This window comes from Xyrauchen texanus, chromosome 35, assembly GCF_025860055.1.
Source record: "Xyrauchen texanus isolate HMW12.3.18 chromosome 35, RBS_HiC_50CHRs, whole genome shotgun sequence".
NCBI classification, from domain to species: Eukaryota; Metazoa; Chordata; class Actinopteri; order Cypriniformes; family Catostomidae; genus Xyrauchen; species Xyrauchen texanus.
In genome coordinates, this window is record NC_068310.1 from 17,603,626 (window position 1) to 17,626,660 (window position 23,035).

The 23,035-nt window shown below is 37.9% G+C and overlaps 1 protein-coding gene and 1 pseudogene across 1 annotated transcript; one reads left to right on the forward strand and one right to left on the reverse strand.

The window, feature by feature from the left end:
- Window positions 1-150: 150 nt before the first annotated feature.
- Window positions 151-10,007, forward strand: LOC127628550 (myosin-3-like; annotated as a pseudogene).
- A 2,508-nt stretch (window positions 10,008-12,515) lies between these two features.
- LOC127628744 (short transient receptor potential channel 4-associated protein-like) lies at window positions 12,516-21,794 on the reverse strand. Its single transcript, XM_052105602.1, has 19 exons — window positions 21,154-21,794; window positions 20,658-20,786; window positions 20,432-20,548; window positions 19,939-19,996; window positions 19,718-19,773; window positions 19,484-19,612; window positions 19,076-19,277; window positions 18,708-18,893; window positions 18,456-18,598; window positions 17,732-17,860; window positions 17,578-17,636; window positions 17,353-17,454; window positions 17,159-17,242; window positions 16,945-17,035; window positions 15,779-15,919; window positions 15,573-15,684; window positions 15,354-15,466; window positions 15,020-15,226; window positions 12,516-14,937 (listed from the first exon to the last, which is right to left on the reverse strand). The coding sequence occupies exons 1-19, from the start codon at window positions 21,310-21,312 to the stop codon at window positions 14,800-14,802; spliced, it is 2,355 nt and encodes a 784-aa protein (XP_051961562.1). The 5' UTR covers window positions 21,313-21,794; the 3' UTR covers window positions 12,516-14,799.
- Between the last annotated feature and the right edge of the window lie 1,241 nt (window positions 21,795-23,035).

A 23,035-nucleotide genomic window follows, 5' to 3' on the forward strand; every position in this document is an offset into this window, starting at 1 on the left:
ACTCCAAGATGCTTATAATATGTTAATGTTATAACATTTCTGAATGTACGCTTATGAAAAACACAAACAGGTGAAAAACTTTTTTCTGAACAGAGCATATCCAACATTACAGGAGTTTTGAGTGCAGGTTCGGGAACCAAAGCTTTAATAATGTCCCGCTATATGGAACTGAGGGAATTCGGCGATACGGCCACATTCCTGCATAAAACCGATCTGGAACAGATCGCTGCGCAGGCCCACGCGTTTGACGGTACTGTCCCATATCGGTCTGTTGTGTCCTATGCGAAAACGATTACTTTAGATTGTTACACCAGACAATGAAAAGATGAAGCTTTGAATCATGTCCATGAGCGTTGTGCATTGAAACACAACTTTATGGAATGATTACAGTAATAGCAACTGTTAATTTTATTTACACACTACATGCTTCTAAATGGAACGTGGCCTTAGATGGCCTTCAAATAATTATTATTTGTATTATCTTAAATATTTAGATAAATATTAATTTAAAACACAATAAAGACAAATCTATCTTAGAAAATGCACCATAGCATGGGACTTTTGTAATTAGTCATCAAGCATTTAAGTTCAGTTACATCACTGTTATATGTCGATGTGCAGGATAGAAACCTGTGTGGATTCCATATGAGAAAGAATCCTTAATGAGAAAGAATCCTACACTGAGGTGGAGATCAGATAAACAGATGGGGACAAGGTCATGGTGGAGACCAAAGATGGAAGGGTTGGTGGAACTTAAATTACTCTTATTTTATTAATTAACCATAAGTTTAACCTAACAATTACATTGCTGTCTGCTGATTTTCTGATTGATGTTTTTTATACATTTACAGTAAGGGATTAATAAGTTAAGCACACTTGGATGACTGGAGAAAAATGTTAGCTTTGCCTAGTTCTTAAATTGCCATTCTAATGACAACATTTGTTCTGTAGAGGAAATAAAGAACCGATCACAAGATGGTGATGAAATTCTTTAACTCCGACAGATCTTAACAGTGAGAGAGGAAGAAATTCAGCAGATGAACCCCCCAAAGTTTGACATGATTGAAGTCATGGCCATGCCTACGCACCTTAACGAAGCCTCTGTTCTTTTCAACCTCAGCCGTCGCAACAGTTTCTGGATGATCTATGTGAGACACCCTTTTTAATAACTTACTCTTAAATTGCTCTCAGTTTAAAAAGTGGTGTGAAAAATAGTTCATGCAAAATAATCTGCTTCTTAAATTATGCTAAACAAATTTTGTCTCAGTCTTCATGTGTTCTATTCTGTCTGTCCGCAGACATATTCTGGGTTGTTCTGTTTGACAGTTAACCCGTACAAATGGCTTCCTGTCTATTCTGCTGAAGTGGTTGCAGCATACAAAGGAAAGCGTCGCTCAGATGTTCCAGCTCACATCTATTCCATAGCAGACAATGCCTACAGTGACATGCCAAGTATGACCTTTAACATATTACAGATTGGTCCTCTATTTCCAAATGCTCTATTCCTTGCATTTATTTTTTATCCTGAACAGTACTTGTTTGATCATTGGCATATTTTTCATGCAGATCGTGAAAACCAGTCAATGCTTATCACATAAGTGACCCTCCATCATCCAATTACATTTCTTTCATTTCTGCATGTACAACTATAGGTTAGAATGATCTGAGATCATCCTTTTTTCTTTCTGCTCATTATTTTATCATTAATCTATATATAAAAAAATGGGTTTTTCCATTCTCTTTTTAAGTTTTTATCTCTTTTTGGATTTAATAATGTTTCCTGTATATGTCACATACATTTTGTCCATGCCTAGTGGAGAATCCGATGCTGGCAAAACTGTCAGACACAAAAAGTGTAATTCAGTATTTTGCCCTTAAAGCTGCTCTTGGAGAAGCAGGGGGCTTTTTTTGTCATCACCCATCTTTCCCCTTGTTTTTGTTTCCCTATGAGTCTTTTTGTCCCTCTACATCTTGTTTTTTTGGAGTTTAATAATGCCTGAATGCAAATATTTTCCTTTTGGATTCAGACAGCCTTTTAACAGACAAGGAGTGGCCTAAGAGTTTTGTTGCCTAGTCCCACTCCAGTATATTTTTATAAACACTTTTTTACACATCTACATTGCCAATTCCCTTTTTGCAATGTCTTTCATTTTATCTGTCTCTTGTGTTTTAAAAATTTGAGCTCCCTCCCCCCACAAATATGATGGATAATATTTCATATAATTTCATTTCAATGACTATGTTCCGTCCTGCAGTACCATTTATTGTGTTGGGTAAGTGAACTCTGTTTGGTGAACTCAATTTTCAACTGACAAAGGGTACATTAGAAGATCAGATCATTGAAGCCAACCCGGCTATGGAAGCTTTTGGCAATGTTAAAACCCAGAGGCATGACAACTCGTCTGGCTTTGTGAATGAATATCAAAAAAAGAAGCCTTTAACATTCTTTTAATATTGTTCTACATTTAATTTTTTCCCCTCTATTCTCTCTACAACACAGGGAAAATTCATAAGAATTCATTTTTCATTCAACAGGGAAACTTGCAACTGCTTACATTGACATCTGTAAGCTGATTTGAAACATCTTAGTTACTTGTGTGCTAATATATATAAAAAAAAATTCTATTTCTTCATATTCTGTTACAATTTCACATTCTTATTTTTTGTTTTTATTTGAGATCTTCTGGACAAATCCAGAGTAATATTTCAGCAAGCTGGAGAAAGAAGCTACCACATCTACTACCAGATCCTCTTACACAGGAAACCAGAACTACAAGTTATTCAGGGGACATACATTTTTCAAAGGTTTGCAGTACAATATTTCATCCCCAGTTCACTCTGTGACAAAATTCTTTCATCTGTTATGCAAAGACATGCTGCTGGTATCATCAAATCACTTTGACTATCACTTCTGCTCACAGGGTGTTATAACTGTGGACAACACGGATGATGGCGATGAGCTGCTTGCAACAGACGTAAGTGCCACTTGTATTTAATACAATATTAATTTTCCTTCAATTTCACAAATAAATGACAGAAAATGTACATTACACATCTACAAGATTGTCCATAGTATAATCGATAATCAAAGCCAATAATCTCAACAGGGCCAAAAATCGTTTGTATAATCGAACCTGGCTGTTAAATCAGTCTATCACTAGTTGAATTCACCAATTAAACAATTTAGAGCCGATCACTAATATGGTATATTTAACCCTTATTCCTGCCTCTCTAGCATGCAATGGATACCCTTGGCTTCTTTGAGGAAAAATATATGGCTGTTACAAGATAGTTGGTGCAATTATGCACTTTGGTAACATGAAGTTCAAAGTTCGACAGGGAGAGGAGCAAGCAGAGGCAGATGGAACTGAGAGTAATACATATTTCAGCATAAGCACATAAGTATGTGTCTGCAAGATCTTCAGTGAATGTCTTGGACTTAGCACTGTGATTTTGTTACCCAGGTGCAGACAAAGCTTCCTATCTTATGGGGATTAATTCAGCTGAGCTCATAAAAGGACTGCTTCACCCCAGAGTGACAGTTGGCAATGAGTACATTTTCAGAGGACAGACAGTTGTATAGAGCAGCTTAATTTTATGGATAATCAAATCATGAATTATGTTAATGAGAATCTGAGAGAAAATGCAGTCAATAAATCTTGATGAGAAAATACAAATTAGTTTGCTTACTCTATAACGTCACAAAGACAAAATAAGTGTATATTTTCCTTTTGTGTAATCACAGGTGACCTATGCAGTTGGAGCTCTGGACAAAGACACCTATGACCACATGTTTAACTGGCTGGTAGGCTGGATCAATAAAACCTTGTACACAGCTCTTCCTTCCTACAAAAAACACAAATACTACACTCACTTTGAGCTGGTGCACTATGCTGAAGTGGTGAGTGGAATTAGCATCATATTTACACAAATATTTAATATGGCTATTTTTTAACCATAGAATACAGAAGAGTCTTTATTTGCCACACAACTGGGGCCCATGGTATTTGTTAAGCAATATATAGTATGAAATGTGGCCATTAGAATGGTGCCATCGAATTAATAGGGATGGTCTTGACCAACCTGTTGTTAAAGTGCCTTGCTCAAATGTTATGAGCCTAGATTTTTAATCAATATTTAAAACTGCAATGCACATACATATACATATGCTTCAGGTGCCGTACAATATCAATGGATGGCTTGACAAAAACAGAGATCCCCTAAATGAAATGGTGGTGGGAATCTTCCAGAGGTCATCCAACAAGTTAATGGTGAGCCTCTTCAAGAACTACATTGGCTTAGATACAGGTGCAAATTTATTACAACTGATATGAAAGAGTTAATACAAATGTGGACCAGGTTGTATATGTACTAAAATGCTTTACATATGTTCTGTTACAGGTACAGAGGCAAAGACAGGAAGCAAAGTGAAGAGGAGTAAAGGAGCATCATTCCAAACAGTGTCACAGCTACATAAGGTGGGTGAATGAAGATAACTGACAACATAATCACGATAATGCATTGTCTATATGACTTTTGCATTATAAGTCCCCATGATCCAGAAAACCAACATACGGTTTGGAAGTAGCAAATATGGAAACTAATGAAATTGTTGTTTGGAAATGGTGATGTTGGAGAGTGAGTCAGTTAAGACTTGCAGTGATGTTTAGGTAATCTGAACCATGAACATCACTTTAAGTCTGTGCTGGCTCACCTTTCACCAGCTACAGATGCAAAGCATGACACAGGTAAGATCACAGGTAACCCAGCAGTTAAAAGAACCACTGTAGTTTTGTGACACTGAACTGATTTACAGTTTAATCTTTGCATGTTGCATGAAGGATAAAGCATGATAAATGATCTTTTCCTCTCTTTTTCCCACTTTAGGATAATCTAAACATGTTGATGACTAATCTGAGAAGTACTCAGCCTCATTTTGTTCGATGCATTATCCCCAATGAGACTAAGACACCAGGTACATTGTCATAGTGCAGAGATGTGGGATGAAACCATGTTTTGCCACAAGATCTCCATAAACCCACAATTAACACATCATCACGTATCAGTTTATGTTCTTGTATCTGATAGGGTCGATGGAGCCATTTCTGGTTTTGCATCAGCTTCACTGTTATGGAGTCTTGGGAGGGATTCGAATTTGCAGGAAGGGATTTCCTAACTGCATTGTCTCTGCAGAGTTCAAACAGCAGTGAGTTTTTGCTCATTTGCAATCTATATTTGGACACATGGGGCTCTGAATAATGCTTGTTGTTCTATTGCAAAGAGACTATTTATAGAAAGAAGAATAAAGATAATCAGATAAACCTTAATAATTTAAAGTTAGCCTGCTGATTTTCCAGTTACCGTATCCTGAATCCTTTGGCCATCCAAGAAGTCACAACAGGAAAGCTGTATAAAACCTGCTTGGTCCTCTGGACATTGACCACACACAGTACAAGTTTGGCCACACTAAGGTTAATTAATTTATCCTCTTTCAATTCTTTCATATTGGGTATTTTTGCACTTACCCAAAGCTCATCCTAGGCTACATGAGAAACACTAGGAATCTATACTCCTTCAGGTGTTCTTTAAGGCAAGGCTTCTTGGCCAGCTTGAGGACATGAGGGGCAATCGACTGTCTGAAATCATTACCTCCCTACAGCCTTTTTGCAGTGGTAAACTCATGCAGGAAGATGATGATAGAGAAGTATGAGAAGATGTATCTAAAACATGACAATACTCATAAAGTATCTAAATAACCAAACACAAATAGTTTTGCTATTATTGAATGACTGCAAAAAGTGTGCGATTGCAGATCTTGCTTCCTTCAGCCAGTTCTAAGTATGGTGATAAATTGTTGAGAGTGTGTATAGGCCTTTGAGCCTGCAAATGCATGGGAGGGATGTCTGAAATGAATGTGAACTATGGTGCGGCGTGTGTCTGGCGTGTGTCTACATATTTTAAGTGTGTTTGAGACAGAAAAAGATGGTTAAACCCCCTCCACCACAAATGGCATTTCTAAAAGCAGGTGTGGAGGTGGGTCAAGTATCCTGCAAAGAGCACCCACACCAGTTGTTAACTGTTCCTTACCAGTGCCCCCCCCTTATTATAAATAACCCTCTTTTGTCAAGATTGTATCGGGCTGGGAGCAGGCAAATTGTTGAAATGCTAGCCCAGGTGACAGTATTAAGTCATCTTGTTTCTCCAACGGGTTCAGTTGCAGATAATCAACAACCTCCGCTCAACCTTTGACAATCCCTGATTGTGTTGCCGCTTCAGCAATGCGGAATTGATTGACTCTTTAGACATGTTCAGTGACACAGTGGGTTTACTGATATAGAACACATGACACAATGCCGTGTGGCAGCCTGGTCCTATTTGGTGCTAGACATTCTGAGTTAATTTAGAACAACAAGGGCAGGGAGTGTTAGGTGCAGGCAACAAAATGGATGCTGCTTCTTTCGTACTTGGACACAAAAAGCAAAGTTTTGAAATAGAGTGTAAGTGTCTGCATTGATTTTATTTATTTTTTTCTATGTAAACATGTGCTAAACATATGCTACGGATGCAGCGTGTCTTGTGCAGGAGCGCTATATTTTAAGACCCAATGTCAGGTTAAAAAGAATGTCAAATTTTATGTTCAACCTAACCTTGAGCATCTCTCAAGAGCCAAAGTAAGAAACATCAGTGTGCTTAATGTGGTTTGTGACATTCATATTGCCATTATGTTGGCATCCTGGAAGTCTATGGCCAAAAGTAGTAAACCTGTAAATGTAAATATAGGTAAAATGGGACAACTGGAAACGTTGACACTTAAGCTTAATCATCTATCATTATATGTACTGTTCTGTATATTCTTCCTACTATTTCTAAAATGTATTGCAAAAAGGTAGAATATGTTATAGTTCATCACAAAATGTAAAATCTTTTTTCCCCACAGAATACAAAAGATGTTCACTTCTTTACATTGCATTGGAAAAAGATGCAATGAAAGTGAGTGGTGACTGGGACTGTCATTCTAGAATTAGAAATTTTGGGTGAACTATCTATCCCTTTAAGTTCACCCTAAACTAGTATGGGATGAGAATAATGTAGCCATTCAAATTTCAAAAAACACTGCCAATGACAAATTATCAGCAAGTGTCGAACCATATATGTATTCAGGCTATTAAATATACTATTGCTATGTAACAAATGAATGGTGAGAATTTCTCTTAACAAAGAAACTGTTGTCTGCAGGCCACAACAGAGAAAATGTGCAGGATGTTTGAGGACCAATTGAATGAGTCTAAAACAAAGGCGGAGGAACTCCAGAGACAGCTAATTGAGACCACCTCTCAAAAAGCACGGGCCTAAAGTGGTCAGTGTTCTAAACTACTTTGAAACAAAATGTTGACCAGAATAACATATACAGTATATACATATTGTATTGGAAGTCTGCAAGAAAAATGTCAGGTTTTTATTTCCTCTTGGATGCAAATGGCAAAACAGTAATCAAATCATTCATAGAGTTAAAACAAGGTGACTGGCATTTGGCTAAGTACTAATGCCTTTGTTCTCTTTCTCTCTCTCTCATTTACAGCCGAGACTAGCCGCAGACTGGAAGAGAGAGAGAGATTATGGTCATGCAGCTGCAGCGAACAAAGACATCTCTCAGCGAGTCCATGAAGGAGCTGAAGAAACAACTGGAAGAGGAATCCAAAGTGAGCACAGTTTTGGATGAACTGGATACATTGCTGTATATCTAATAATCAATTTCCTCTCTGTCACATAATGTGATTCACCTTAAGTACACTACATGTAATATTTTATTTATTTTTGTGGGTTTGTGTCTGTGCCAGTCAAAGAACAGTTTAGCTCATGCTGTTCAGTCATCCAGGCATGGCTGTGACCTCTTAAGAGATCAGTTCGAGGAGGAGCAGGAAGCAAAATTAAAGCGTGCTTGTCTAAAGCCAATGCAGAGATTGCTCAGTGGAGGACAAAGTATGAGACTGATGCCATTCAGAGGAATTAGAAGACGCCAAGTAAGAGGCCACACTGTAACATTTATGTAGGATCTAATGATGGAACTGAATCATAATCTCTTTTGCATTAATGCTATGGAACAGTACCTTTTATAAAGCTGATTTATTTGTCTTTAGGAAGAAACTGGTTGCACGTCTGCAGAGTTCAGAGGAGGAAGTGGAAGCTTTCAACGCCAAGTGTGCCTCACTGGAGAAGAGCAAGCACCATCTGCAGACAGAGATTGAGGACTTGATGGTTGACTTGGAGCACTCTAATGCTGTGGCTGCTGCACTGGACAAAAAGCAATGCAATTTTGATAAGGTCAGGCCAAAAGCAAAATAATTTTTGACTAAGCTTTTTGGGAGTTCCTTCTCTGATATCTTTTGTATCTATAAGAAGCATGTGGACATTGATCATATTTATTATCTATCACTGATTCTTACAATCTCCAGGTGCTGTCTGAGTGGAGGCAGAAGTTTGAGGAGCCACAGGTAGAGCTGGAAAGCTCTCAGAAAGAGGCTCGCAATCTCTGTACGGAGCTCTTCTAGCTGAAAAACTCCTACGAAGCCCTGGACCAGCTGGAGACAATCAAAAGGGAGAACAAGAAGTTTTTTGCAGAGGAAATCGCTGACTTGACTGGTCAGATTTGTCAAGGCAGCAAAACCATCCATGAGCTTGAGCAGATGAAGTAGAGGTTGGACCTTGAGAAGAGTGACATTCAGGTGGTGCTAGAGGAGGCTGAGGTGAAACATTTCCTCAAATACCAGAGTTAATGCTCAACTGTTGCTTAACTGAAACTTATTTTATATTTCTTGTGTGGAAAGATAACTCTGTACCATTAACTCTGTGTTCCTCAGGGCACTCTGGAGCATGACGAGAGCAAGACCTTACGCATCCAACTAGAGCTCAGCCAGGTGAGAACTGAGGTTGACAAGAAAATTGCAGAGAGGGATGAAGAGATTGACAACCTCTGGAAAGGGACCCTCTTGTTTATAAGATAACATGTTAAATATCAAAATATCACTATACCCTTAAAAGCTCTTATCCATTTTTTTTCACCAATGCAGTCAAAACTACCAGCGGGCTTTGGACACAATGCAGACCACACTGGATGCAGAGACCAGAGCTAGTAACGAGGCAATAAGAGTTAAGAAAAATATGGAGGGAGATTTGAATATGATGGAGATTCAGCTCAACCATGCAAACAGAGCTGGATGAGTCTATGCATCAATGCAAGGACCTAAAGGAGCAAGTGCTGATCACAGAGTAGTGGAACAACCTGCTAGCTGCCGAGGTGGAGGAGCTACAAGGAGTGGTGGAGCAAACAGATCGTATGTGTAAAGTCGCAGAGCATGAGCTTTTAGAGTCCAGTGAAAGAGTGAACCTACTACATGCTCAGGTTTTGCCTTTAAGAACTGGATTAGGCAATTGAAGATAATTATCATCATTGTTATAAGCTTCAAAGTGAGTAACATACTAGCTATTTATGTTATCAAGTTCTGTTTTTGTGTATTTTATAACAGGTTCTGATTTTGGCACAGGAATGTATTGCACAGTGTAAAACATTCCTGAAAGTTTGGCCTTCATAATGAGGGAATTCCTGCACAAACAATAACATACTGGTGAAAATTAGTCAAATTAATCTCCACAGATGAACAAATAAAATCAATAATTTTATCTTTAATCAGTGTGTATTGTGTATATCAGCACTATCGGCCCACCATCCTCTCTCCCTCTGTCTCGCACTAATAATATTCACACACTGACTGATGGAAGCGCCTTCTCACATATTCACTCATTTGTTGTATTAACATATACCAAAAATAAATGTAAAATAAGGATATGACATCAATAACGTGGAAAAATAAAAATGTATAATAAAATATCTGCAAAGAAATGTAGAGCAAGTCAGTACATTATTACAGCATAGATTTGCACCTTGCAGGGAAACAAGTGAATGAAAAGGAGCACCATTATACAGAAGACTTGATCAAAATAAAAGGTAGTAATTAAGAAAAACAGGTCCATATTAGAAACGCAAACAAGTTAGGTAAAATATTATCATAATAATAATTATTATACGTTATTGAATATCTTTCTGTCATATGATAAAATATGTTTTAGATGCTAAATGTTTACATTCTTCACCATATTCCATGAAATTATGAAGATGCTCAAAGGGCAGGATCCCTGTGCTGAGGAGTCAGCTGCAAGTTCCTAATTTATACATGTTTGTTTAGTTCACTTTAATGCCATAATGTCATCAATATAGCATAGAAAAGAATGAACTAATTGAAGATGAAACAGAAGAGCACTAAAAACTATCAACTTCGTGTTTGAATTTCATTGAGACAGTCTTCTATAGAGCATGATATACCATAAAAAATATTTCCATGATTTGTTAACTTTATATTTTTGCCAGATCAACTTATATTTTCTAATATTTTTGCATAACATGAATCTGTGTTTTTGAGTAAACTAATGGCAATGCACTGATATAATGTAAAATGAATGAATAATTAAAATAATTCCACTATTTGTTAGTTTACTAGACCTTTTTATTCAAATTATTTATTTAATTTGATTATAAAATTTTATTTTAAATTAACTCAAAATTAAGCCAACCAGAGCCAAAACCAAAATAATTTCTTACAGTTCAGCACATTATTCACCATGGTCAAAATACATAAAATCCCATTTGTCCCCATTTTAACAAGTAGGCTAACATGAAATTTCAATGACCTATTTCAATTTCAATGAACACTGAATATGAACGTCCCCGTTTTTCATTTCAGAAATCATCTGGTCACCTAATGTTAAAAGCAAAGAGTTATAATTTCGATTTAGGTCACAGCCGTCTTTAATAATACGTCATCTCCTTTTATTTTCCAAAGTCAATTCCAAATAATTGTAATTACTCGTGAACTGAAAATGAACTATATCAGAAAAACGTGCGTGATACAGTTTCCCAAATAAAAGTTTGCTTGCATCTCATCATTATTACATGGAAAATGCTGTTCAACTTAAAACGACAAATAAAAACGTATGGTGAATTTGGACCCATACACTACATTAATAAATGTAAGAATGGGATTCGGCCCACTACTACTGGCCTTATTCACAGTAGGCCTAGCGCATGTTTCACTTTAAAAAGAGAGATACCTTCTCTTCTCTTCAATGCTATGCGGTAGGCCTATAAAGCTATAAAAAATAAAAACTCCTAAATCACATCTGATATTCCACAACTGTTGTCTGGAGTTTGTCCACTCCACTGAATGTTCTTAGAAACACTTTAAAATGCATTCGCCTACAGCCCATTCAAGAGACTGTAAGTCTATCCATCACTCGTTGTCATTTCCATTAAAAAGATGGCGCTGCTATGAATAAGGTACATTTTCCGAAAGATGGTTGGTTAATTTACTCTCATGTGAAACACTGCCAGGTAGCCTGTCAACAATTGTACGTATTTCTTAAATCTTATAACGGATTAACCACTCTACAGTATGAAATGCACAAACATTGAAACATTCAACAATTTGTTGTAGCCTACCGCGATAGCGCCCGACAATTAATGCATGAAACTGCCCTAAAAATCTTGTAACACAATTTTGTTCCTGGGTACTAAGTGTTATTTCCTACTTGCTTATGCCTCAAAAGTATAGAAAATGGCTATTATTTTTCACAAACTTTGCTTTTGTGTCCAGGACAATGATATTTTTAAATGTACAATTTCCAATGAGAAAACGGGTGAATGTGTCTTTTCCTTCACAAACTCAGAAAAAAACAACAACATACGAATCCACATTCAAATGTATTTATACTAAAGTAATACAAAAATGACTACAAAAGATTTCGAAGTGAGTAGTTTTTCGAGATTTACAATTATACTGCAAATCATTTTCATGAATCAGCCCCCAAATGTAGTCTCTCATAATGCTCTTGTTATACTGCCCTTGGTAGCAGCGTTCTAAGTCCAGTATATCCTGGTGGAAGCTCTCGCCTTGCGAAGAGTACGCTCCCATGTTTTCCTTGAATTTATCAAGATGAGCATCAAGGCTATGGACTTTGAGGGACATCCTACAGCCCATTGTGCCATAGTTCTTCACCAGAGTCTCAACCAGCTCCACATAGTTTTCAGCCTTGTGACTGGCCAGGAAGCCCTGAACCACTGCGAGAAATCTGTTCCAAGCCACTTTTTAATGTGATGTGAGGCCCAATTTGATGTGTAGTGGTGGCATCTGCACCTTCCGGGGGTCCACCAGTGGCTCCCACTTGACATTGTTTCTCCCTACAGAGAACTTTGTCTGCTGTGGCCAGTCAAAAGGCGCACTGTGGTAGTGCGCCTTAATGTCCCAGCTGCTTGGAAACCCATCAGGAATGCCACCATTTTGAAGTCTCCTATAACCTCCCAGCCATACTCATCATACTTCAAGGCATCCAGCAAGGTCTTGATGCTGTTGTAATCCTCTTTGAGGTGCACCATGTGAGCCAGGGGAAGAGACGGGTACTTGTTACCATAAAGGAGCAGCACGGCTTTGAGGCTCCTGGATGAGCTGTCAATGAAGAGGTGCCACTCATTCTGGTAACAGGCGATTCTGATTACCTTGAACAGACTGGTCACAATGTGGCAGATGCAGAGCCCATCTTGACAAGTGAAGAAGCTGGAAAATTGTTGGTGATGCTTCCTCTGATCTGCGACTTGCACACTTTCATCCAACAAGTTCCACTGTGTGAGCCTAGACATCAAAATCTCGGCATTGAACTTGGTGAAACCAAGATCTCTAATGAAGTAGTTGAGGTCTTTTTGGTTGGGGTAGTATGGGTTTCTCTCCTCAGCTCCACCTCTGAAATTGTCATCTGGATCTACATAGTATTCCTTGCTCTCTGACTGGCTGCTCTCTCTCTGGAGGAGATGGTACGGGGAGCTCATGGCAGTGTGGCACCGGGGCGATGGATGAAGGAAGGTGCAGATATGTGATAGCAGGTATATTCTTGCCAGTCCGATGTTTGGAAGGGTCCACCATGCAGAAGTAGCAGTTGCTTGAGTGGCCAATGGGTTCCCGCCAAATACTTGAGATATCCAACTTCATGGCTCTTTCCCCCTCTGTACCATCCTACAAATATACATTTATTTCACCCATGACTAGTGTGTAAGACATTTTTGCAACATTTTTCATATATGATATATATTTAAATAACATTGAAATTTTTTTAATATTTTAAAATTAAAACTTTTACAATATAAAAACAACACATTTTATAACATAAAATCCCAAGCAACAATTGCCCATCTTACCTTCCAGAGGTTTTTTTAGTTTTTTTTTTTGTAGTGCTCGCAGGTGAAAAGAGGTGCCCAGAGTTTGCTGAAATATGCCTTGTAGGCCGCACACATCTTTGTAGATGATTCTATTGAGTACTTTCTCGCTCTTATCTTGATAAATTGGACACAGACATGGCAAAATGCATCTGACGGATGCTTACAGCCTCTAGATGCCATCTCAGAAAAATGCAGATATGTATTCACTTAGGCAGCTGGAACTAAACTGAACAGGTTGGCTTAAGGCCCCTGTATTTATACTACTATTTATATATACTGGAAAGTTCTAGAAGTTACTCCCACCTGGAATGTTCTGGAAAGTAAGTACATTTAAAAATATCACTGTCCTGGTCACAAAAGCAAAATTTGTGTGGGAATACCTGCCATTTTATGTACTTTTGAGGCATAAGAAATAACACTTATTACACAGGAACCAAAAAAAAAAAAATATATATATATATACATATATATATATTTTTTTAGAGTTATTAAATGAAAAAAATTATGTTTTATTAAACCGATAAATTAATCGTATTTTGAATGGACAGTACACTACATGTACATTTAAAATGCAAGAATGGGCTTCAGAACGGTGACTTTTTCCGAACTATATGGTTGGTTAATTGACATTACTGTGAAACAAAGCCATCAAGTAGCCTGCTAACAATTGTACATATTTCTTAAATCTCTTAACAGATAAGTACCTCTGCAGTTTTAAAGACTGCTGAAATGCACAAACATTAAAACATTCAACAATTTGTATACAGTCATGGTTGTGATAAAACAATTTATTTATTTACTTTTCTTGCAATTGTGTCATCATTCTAAGAGTGTGGGGCTGAAAAGTATGTAAACTAAGCCATCCACCAACATAATACTTTGAGATGCCCCTGAATTTCATAGCCTTTTTTGCATTGAGGGAGGGATGGTGGGAATTGAGGCTCTTCCTGACTGCTTAGAGAAATTTGTTATGCCCAGGTGTGATGACTCAACTCTCTCAACAGGAGAGGCGAGAGAGCTCTTGTACTAGAGAAAAAAGCAGCTGTAAATCTATGGACTGACAATAAAACATCCAGAGTCCAGTACACACACACACACACACACACACACACACACACACACACACACACACACACACACACACACACACACACACACACACACACACACACACACACACACACACACACACACACACACACACACACACACACCTCTACAATAGTATAACATAATCCCAAGCACACATTCACTGCACAGGTAATACTCCGAGCCATGATATCACCATTTTGATGAGCCAGCCAACACATAAATAAGCAGATCAACACAATCACTAACATGAATACCCAGATAACATTCACACCTACATCCACACACCACTATTTTGTAATGCATCTGAATGTAGGATGTCTTATAAACTAAGATGTGTTGATGAAATTGATGAGTCCTCTCAGAAGCTCAAAATATCATAGTCTCTATGGTCACAGTTCTAAGAAGTCTCTGTCCAGGTCCCTATAGGCCTCATCAATGTAGGAGGCAATGGCACAGCTTGAGCCTTTACAAGAACCCAGCAGTACTGAGACTGTCTCCTTCCAATAGGTGAAGGGAATGCAAGAACTCTGTACAGAAGCAAAAAGAGAGACAGTTATTACCTCTCAATCATCCCACAATTCTAATAGAATGTCATGTTGCCAAGCTCACATTCTCAAGGCAGGTGCTGTCTTTGTCTTTGTTGAGGTAATGTTGTTGCCAAAAGCGCAACAGATTGTGGAAGTTGTTGAGCAGGTAGCCGGGGTATTTCTCTGTATACTCCTTCTCTCTCAAAGTGCTCAGATAAAAGGGCAACTTTTCCCGCCTCCTTGCCAGCATCAGTATTACCAGACTGGTGTTAAGGCAGCTAACATTCTCCTGTGATTGGTCCAAACAATGACTATCAGTTTTACCTAATCTATAAGATTTAATTCAGTGAACCATTTTGATATGAAAACAGGCTGTACAGTCAACAACAGCATTAAGAAATAATATCATATCTTGCCTGGGTGAGAGTCTGGACGTTGACGATTTTGATTAGTCTAAAAAGGAAGATCAACCTGTTCTCTATTTGAGCCATGTAGGACAAGAGACGACACTCTGAAAACACTTCTACAACTGAACAAAACAGAGAAGGAAAAGTTTTTTCCAATTGTCTTGTCTGCATATATAAATACACTTTCCTTGAAAATCCTTTTCTGTACATATTTATCACTAATCACACCTTTCATGTCATTAGTCTGGCTCTCAAAGCGGTCAAGAGAAAGGATGATACATCGCACCAGCATGTTTGAGTCCACCAGAGAGTTGTTGATCTGAGTAAGGAACATCTGAAACTGAGATGTTAGAAGGGAGAGAGACAAAAGTGAAATTCCATATCTGTTGGATCACATAAGAGTGTCTTCCTTAAGGACTGATTCAAATTCCAACCTTTTCCTCAGTGTTGACATATTTGTTGAATCTTTTGAAGGCATCAATGTTGAACTTCATGAGCTCACCAAGTAGGTCAAAATAGCTCTGAAGGACGTCATGGGACTTACAGCCACTGTCGATGATGCAATAGAGAATATGCTGCCAAAGGAGATAGAGAAGACATGAAAAGAAATAAAAATTGTGAATGAGATAAATGAAGGGATAGTTCACCCAAAAAGGAAAGTTCTCTCATCAGTTATTCACCCTCATGCCATCCCAGATGTGTATGACCTTCTTCAGAACACAACACAAATAAAGCACAAGCAGAACACAAATGAAGATTTTTATAAGAATATTTCAGCTCTGTAGGTCCAATGAATACAAATAAATGGTGGCCAGAACTTTGAAGCTCCGAAAAGCACATAAAGGCAGCACAAAAGTAATCTTTAATACTTCAGTGGTTTCTTTAATGTCTTCTGAAGTAATTAAATAGTTTTAAGGTGAGAGCAGACAAAAATAGAACTCCTTTTTCACTGTACATCTTGCCATTTGCATTCTCTAAAAACAGTCATGATTTCAAGCTTGATTACAAACCCTAGCACTTGACACATACGCAAAGCGCTAGATGGCACTAGGAAGAATAATCAAGTTTGAAATCTTGATCATAAAGGAGACTGCTGTTGTCAAGATTTATAGTGAAAAAGAGTTTAATTTTGCTCTGTTGAACCGATTAAATCGGGATTAATAGATGTGGATTAAAACATTGTAGTCATCTGGATTACTTTTATGCTGCTTTATTTTCTGAAGCTTAAATGATTTGGTCACCGTTCACTTGCATTGTATGAACATACAGTGCTGAGATGTTCTTTTAAAAATCTTTGTTTGTGTTCTGCAGAAAAAAGAAAGTCAAACGTATCTGGGCTGGCATTAGTAAATGATGAAATCTTTTTTTTATTTTTTTAAATTCCTTTAAAATGAACATTCCGTAACAATCTCTATGAACAGCATCTGTGGCAGGCTGGTGATTAGCACAGGAAATAATTTAGACCCATTCCTCACGTTGAAATAAATAATCATCGGAATTTAATTAAAACAGCTACATTGGATCAGCAATTTACATACAATACACTTAATATTCTTATAATGCAAGTATATGTAGACAATCAAAAGTACAGTCTGCTCACCTCTAACAAGCCTCTTCTTAGCAGGAACACTTGGTCTGCATATGTAGGCGTCCCTCTCAGAAAACTCTCTACTGCTCTTGCTTGCCAGAACCTTAAGAGTGTTGTGTAATATACAGGCAGAAAAGTGCCATGTGACAAGTCAAACATGTTAATTATCTGGACACAAGAACTCTTACGAAATGAAAAGGCCAGTAAGTGGATAAAAACACCTCACCTAAATGAAGAATCAATTGGCTCCTTCTTCATAACTGAGATTAACCGTGTGAGAAGACCCTTTTTACCTTCACACACAAGATTCCTGCAGAAACCATAGAAACCAATTAATGGGAAGTCAACACGGAGTGAAAGAATAAATGGTGAGTGAGAGCAGGCAGCATGAAGCACATGATATAAATAAGGTCCCCATGCCTGTCTGTATTATTCAGTGCCTCCATTTCAAAGATGTTCGCATTGACGTAGATGTCACTCAGTTCATTCAACTCCAGTCCACTTAGAAGAAGGTACTTATTCCTGTGTTCAAAAAATTAAAATTAAAATATTACTCTACTAACACAAAGGATGCTTAGACCCTTAAAGGAAATGTACAGTCATAAATTCCCCATATTGTTCCTTTAATCTTGATCTGATACTCACTCATGGTGGTCACTGAAGCTCTGCAGCAGTCTGAGAAACTGAATTTTGAATGAGATCTCCTGAACAGAAAAGAGATGTACTATCTGTGTAATCCATTCATATACAATGGTAATTTACACAAGTCTGATTAATGACGGACAGGACTGGTTCTTACTGGACTGCAGTCACAGTTCTGGTTCTGTTGGTGTAAGACATGTCTTGATTGCTGTTTTCTCCAGATAAGCTTATCAAACAGGTTATTGAGTCCTGGAAGTAATCTGAACTCTGCCAGCATTCTGTGAACCTGTTCAATAAAGAACAATTAGCATGCCATATTTAAATACTTAAAGGGATAGTTCACCCAAACATAAAAATGTATCTCATTTACTCACCCTCATGCCATCCCAGATGTTTATGACTTTCTTTGTGTTCTGCAGAAAAAACTAAGTCATTCACACCTGGGATGGCATGAAGGTGAGTAAATGATGAGAAATTTCATTTTTGGGTAAACTATTCCTTTAAAGCTGAAGTGTGTAATTTCTGTACCACTAAATTGAAAAACTAAACATTGTTTTCAAAGTCTTTCGAATATGTCCCCACCTTCCGTTGCTCCAACAAACAGACAGTCACATCCCCAACTCACCAATTTTGATGTGTCAAGCTGGACGGTGCACTCAAAACAAATGGAAGACTTTTTATAGCGCCACAGACAGTGTTGTCAGTTTTGTGAGAAAATGATATCCCATTATGTGGCATACTTATAGTTGTCTCTGCATGTTTAGCTGTGATGTGGTAACACTACATTTTTACACACTTCAGTTTTTAATTTTGGTGTAGGGCCTACTATTGCACATTTGACTGGAGGAAGACAAATTAACTGTTCAATGTAATCACATTACCTGATTTCTCTCTCTGCCCATAAGCAATACACACAACACATAGAGAACCTCCACTTTGTACATGATCTCATGGACTATCTTCATGGACTGAGGAAGCCGGTGTCTGAGCGGACTGGAGGATAGTGAACTCTCGTCTGATGACTCTGAAAGTCAACCAATCAGACTGTATGAAATAGGAAGGACTGAATAGGAGTATACAGTGCAGATAACACAACAGCAGCACCTTTTTATAAAGTTTTTATTTCCTCTCACCTGTACTGCTCTGCTCCGCTTCCTCAATTGCTAACTGCATGAGAGCATCCAGCACCAGGGCATTGTCAAGCCAACTGTGCCAGTCCTCTAGTTCCAGTCTGGCAGAGACACTTTCTGCCTCTGTAACTTTCCGTGTGGCCAGCTTACAAAGACGCTCAATAAAGCCGGGGATATTCAGCAGTGCCACTGGAAAAACCCGAACAACAACGAAAATATTTGCCAACATGTCACTGTAACACCAATATGATGCACTGAAATGTTTGACATAAAATAGCGGTTATATTTTCCTCGTGTATATGAGATTCTAAAATCTGTGACCAGCAGAACACATGATGGCATGCCAATGAACAGCAGTATTGCTCTCTAACCCTGGTTGCTCTCAGCACGTGATGGCAGGTGGTTGGCCTTTTGCTGGGTGCTGCAGGCCAGGAGAGTGTGTTTGTCGTCTACACTCACATCTGGCTCTGTTATGGTTACAGATAGGATACGACAGAAGTTGGCCAGCTGCTGCTGATTGAAGCTTTGGACCAGACTGGGCAGGTTGGGAATTTCTTGAAGTTTAATTATTTCCTAAGGTTAAAATAAAGTAATTTTGACATAAATTTCCAATATTTGTGAAGTGTAGATGACAGTGCAGTTTGAATGAAAATGCATTTCTAAAAGGGCCGCAGAGGAAGAATCAACAATCAGCTATGTCAGATTTAGCACTTTCACATTAAAACAACATGTCAAGCATTTTCTTAAAAACCACACAAGATATAAGCCTTAGTTTTTACCTTCCTCACACTTAGAATGTCCTCAATAAGAGTGGCAATTTGTAGGAAGACCTTTTTGTTAGACATGAGGGTAAAAAGGAACATGATAAAATCATCCCTCAATGCAAGGCTTTTTGTTACGCCCTCTGTCTGCAAGACAAAAGCAGATGCTGTTACTCACATGGAAACAATCAGGCTAAGTTTACAGCATCATGAGTGCCCATTCAGAGACATGTACATAATTAATATACTTACACATATACAGCAGTTGTAAAGAACACTCAGACAATCCTTGATGAGATCATCACTCACTGAAAATAAAAGACAACTTTTAATGAATGGGATGCTAGTAAATGCTAAAGCAAAACTTATGCAAGAAACAGCAAAGTAAGAAAAGACAAGTGTGAAAATGGTAAGGAGTTTATGAAGCTTGTAGTTTAAATGCTTGTGTAAAGCTGAACTGAAATTGAACTTACATATGGGTAGGTCTCCCTGTATTGTGAGCGTTGGCCACATCAGAATCTCCACAAACAACTTTTAGGGAAATGATAAAGTTATAAAAAAAATTTTTAAATGAATTTTTGCAGGAAACGTGGTAAGATTTTGGAGAAATCTAAAGAAATTCTCGATTATCACATTCCTTTAATGTGGCTTGTGGTTATTTAAGTTTTTTAAAAGAAGCCAAAGTAGGGTCAAGCTTTCTAGTGCTGTTAAAACAAATATAAAAACTTTAGAGTGCCGCTTGCGCAATGAAATTAGTATAAATGTTCATAAAATGATTTTAGGCACTCCAGAGCAGATTGTCTTATCCAAAACTATCTATGAAGTAGAACTCAAACTGAACAAATTCCATCCAAAATGTTCAATGCTCTCATTTCAAATTACATGAATGCCTTTAAACTAATTGCATGTCATCTATTCTATTGATCAAGAATAGACAGCAAAAATATTCAGCTATATTAAACTCACATCAACTCCTCCAAACTGGTCAAACGTATATGTATTGGGTGAAACAGACTCCCGTGGTGTCTTGCGCTCCTCTGTGACAAATGACATGGCCTCCATAGAAAGCAATGACGATAGTTCCTGCAAAACCACAAAAAATATCTAACTCAACATCTGCTAACAAAGTATTTAAAAGAAATTTCAAGCGGCAAGTTTGAAAAATGTGAATAGGCAGAGGCTTCTTGAATACCATGACCACACTGTGAATCTTGGTGAGATCACTGTTAGGGTGGCTGCTCTCATGAAGCTTTCTCAATAACACTGGTATCCCCTGCCACTGAGCTCTTTTATCTCTCTCCTCCAGGAGAGCTACAGGAACCTGCATTTGACACCATCATAACACTTATCAACCACTGTGAGCACATTTTTAAATAAGACAGCATGGGGACATATTCTGTTATTGTTGCTCTATAGTTATTATCTTAACACAATCAATACAGATACATATGACATCAGTACTTAACTATTAAATGGAGATAGGCTCATCAATTTGTTTTCTCGGTTGAGAAGCATTAAATGTAACTTAAAAATCTCAAATACAACCCTATAACAATATATTTGTCATAAAAAAAAATTGTTTTGCCAGATTAAGTCTGAGAATAACTTTTTAATGCGGACTCTTCAGGCCATGATATATAAATAGTGTCTGAATAACATTTTACTGACAGAACAGAGTAAACTCTCACCTGAGTCCCTCTAGTCAGCCCCACCTCAGTGATTTGGCCATGTCGAATTTTATTTAAAATGTTTTTGCTTCGATTTCCGCGGTTTGTTTGGGTCCGTGAAAAACAAGAGCTGCTCGTCGCCATTGCTTTTCCTCTGACGTTGTGACTGTGACGTAACATGAGCAAATCATACGAAATCAACGGAGGAAATAGAAGTATTACTGCTCCCTACTGGACTGGAGCGACATCGACCCGGTCCAAAATGCCCCTTGCGGTCTTCCTCTGAGTCCAGACACAAGCAAGCGCAGACCGATGGCTCAAGTCCATAAGGTTATTATTTCAAATGACATGACATTGATAGACATGGTAAAGGATCACACTTTAAACTAACGCTTGGATATTTCTTTTTATTAAGCAATTCCAAGCAACACACTAACAATAAAGCATTAGACATTTTGCTAATGTCTGTGTTCACCTACAAGAGATTGTTTATCAGCTGACGGAAGTGACGTTTAAAAAGCGCGATGCGTTGATGCTAGCTTTAGCACATTAGCTAGCCTCAGTTCAACACTTGTATCTTAAACAACGTACATATTCACACAACTTGGGGTGGTGGTAAAGGAGTCAACTCACATTTGTAATTTGTTGTATCCACTGAAGTTTTGCAAGCTGCTACATTCTTCATTATTTACAATTATTTTGTCAGACAAGCAGTGCAGTCAGATAACTCCACCCCCTTCATAATGTACGGCAAGCCACGTTCGCGGAGTGCGTGAAGTGTCCAACATTCCACACTCCTTTTTGATGATTGAAAAGGTGCATCATCCGGGTACTTTCAAGTAGGCTACACTTCTTTTTGCTGCATTTTCAGTGTAAACATAATACTCATACTACTTACACTACAAAATGGTGTAGAACAATGCAGAAGAATGCAGTTTGGGATGTACCTAAGATGTGTGCTACAGTTGTAAGTACTGTATGTATTCAGCCATCACGCTTCACTGCTGCGGTTCATCCATCCATTTGCGGTTGCTTTTTCTCAGTTCAATTTTTTTTTACATTTCCGTTAGTTCCAGGCATCCAGGGAGCATCCAGTCATAGAACAACATGGATCACATTTCTATAGTGACATTTTATGAAAATCGTGTTAACATTAGTAATGCTAGTGTTAAAGTCACCATGAATGAAGCACCTTCCCCTGTTGTTTCGAATGAGTACGACAACTAGTAGGAAATGTACAAGGAACAAAGATGTGATTTCCTTAAACCGACAAATAATTTATGGCTGTGTCCAAAAACTATAAAATTCTGCCTTCACAGGCTGTGTACGGAGGAGGTAGGATGAAAATAAGGTTCTAAGACCAGTGTCCATTGAGTTTCATTCATTCAAATACGCTGTTGTCAAGGACCAAGACAAGGCAGGTCATATAGCCATTCATAACAGTGGGTGTGTCAAGTCTTATAGGAGAAGAAGCACCTAACCAGAGTGTTTCTGACAGAGGGTCAGAATGTTTTGTTTTGTGCAAAAAACTACTACTTTTATAAGTGAACCGCAAGGAACATACAGTATATATATATATAAGTAATGTCATGATCACTTTAACAATGGTGAAAACTGAGAAACAGTGATGAGTCACGGCACCTAAAATATGTACTTTCGTTTATACGCTTACATTAATTTTAACCTAAAATGTTGATGTTAATTTAACATTTTCTACAGATAGCCCATTGGGTAGTTGACACATGGGTAGATTTTTTTTTTACTGTACACAGCATGACAAATAAACATTGAGTTTCCTGTAGTTTTCCCTACTGAGGTGACTTTCCCATCCCTGTTAAATTACCATAAATTCATCTCTTGGGCGATAATGAATGAAACACACCCACTCACATAATCTACATTA

Coding starts and splice junctions, on each gene's coding strand:
- LOC127628744 (XM_052105602.1), bottom strand. CDS start 21,312: ATGTTACGTCACAGTCACAACGTCAGAGGAAAAGCAATGGCGACGAGC. Junction 20,787..21,153: donor GGCTGACTAGAGGGACTCAG/GTGAGAGTTTAC, acceptor TGTCAAATGCAG/GTTCCTGTAGCTCTCCTGGA. Junction 18,894..19,075: donor ACGTGCTGAGAGCAACCAGG/GTTAGAGAGCAA, acceptor GGGTTTTTCCAG/TGGCACTGCTGAATATCCCC.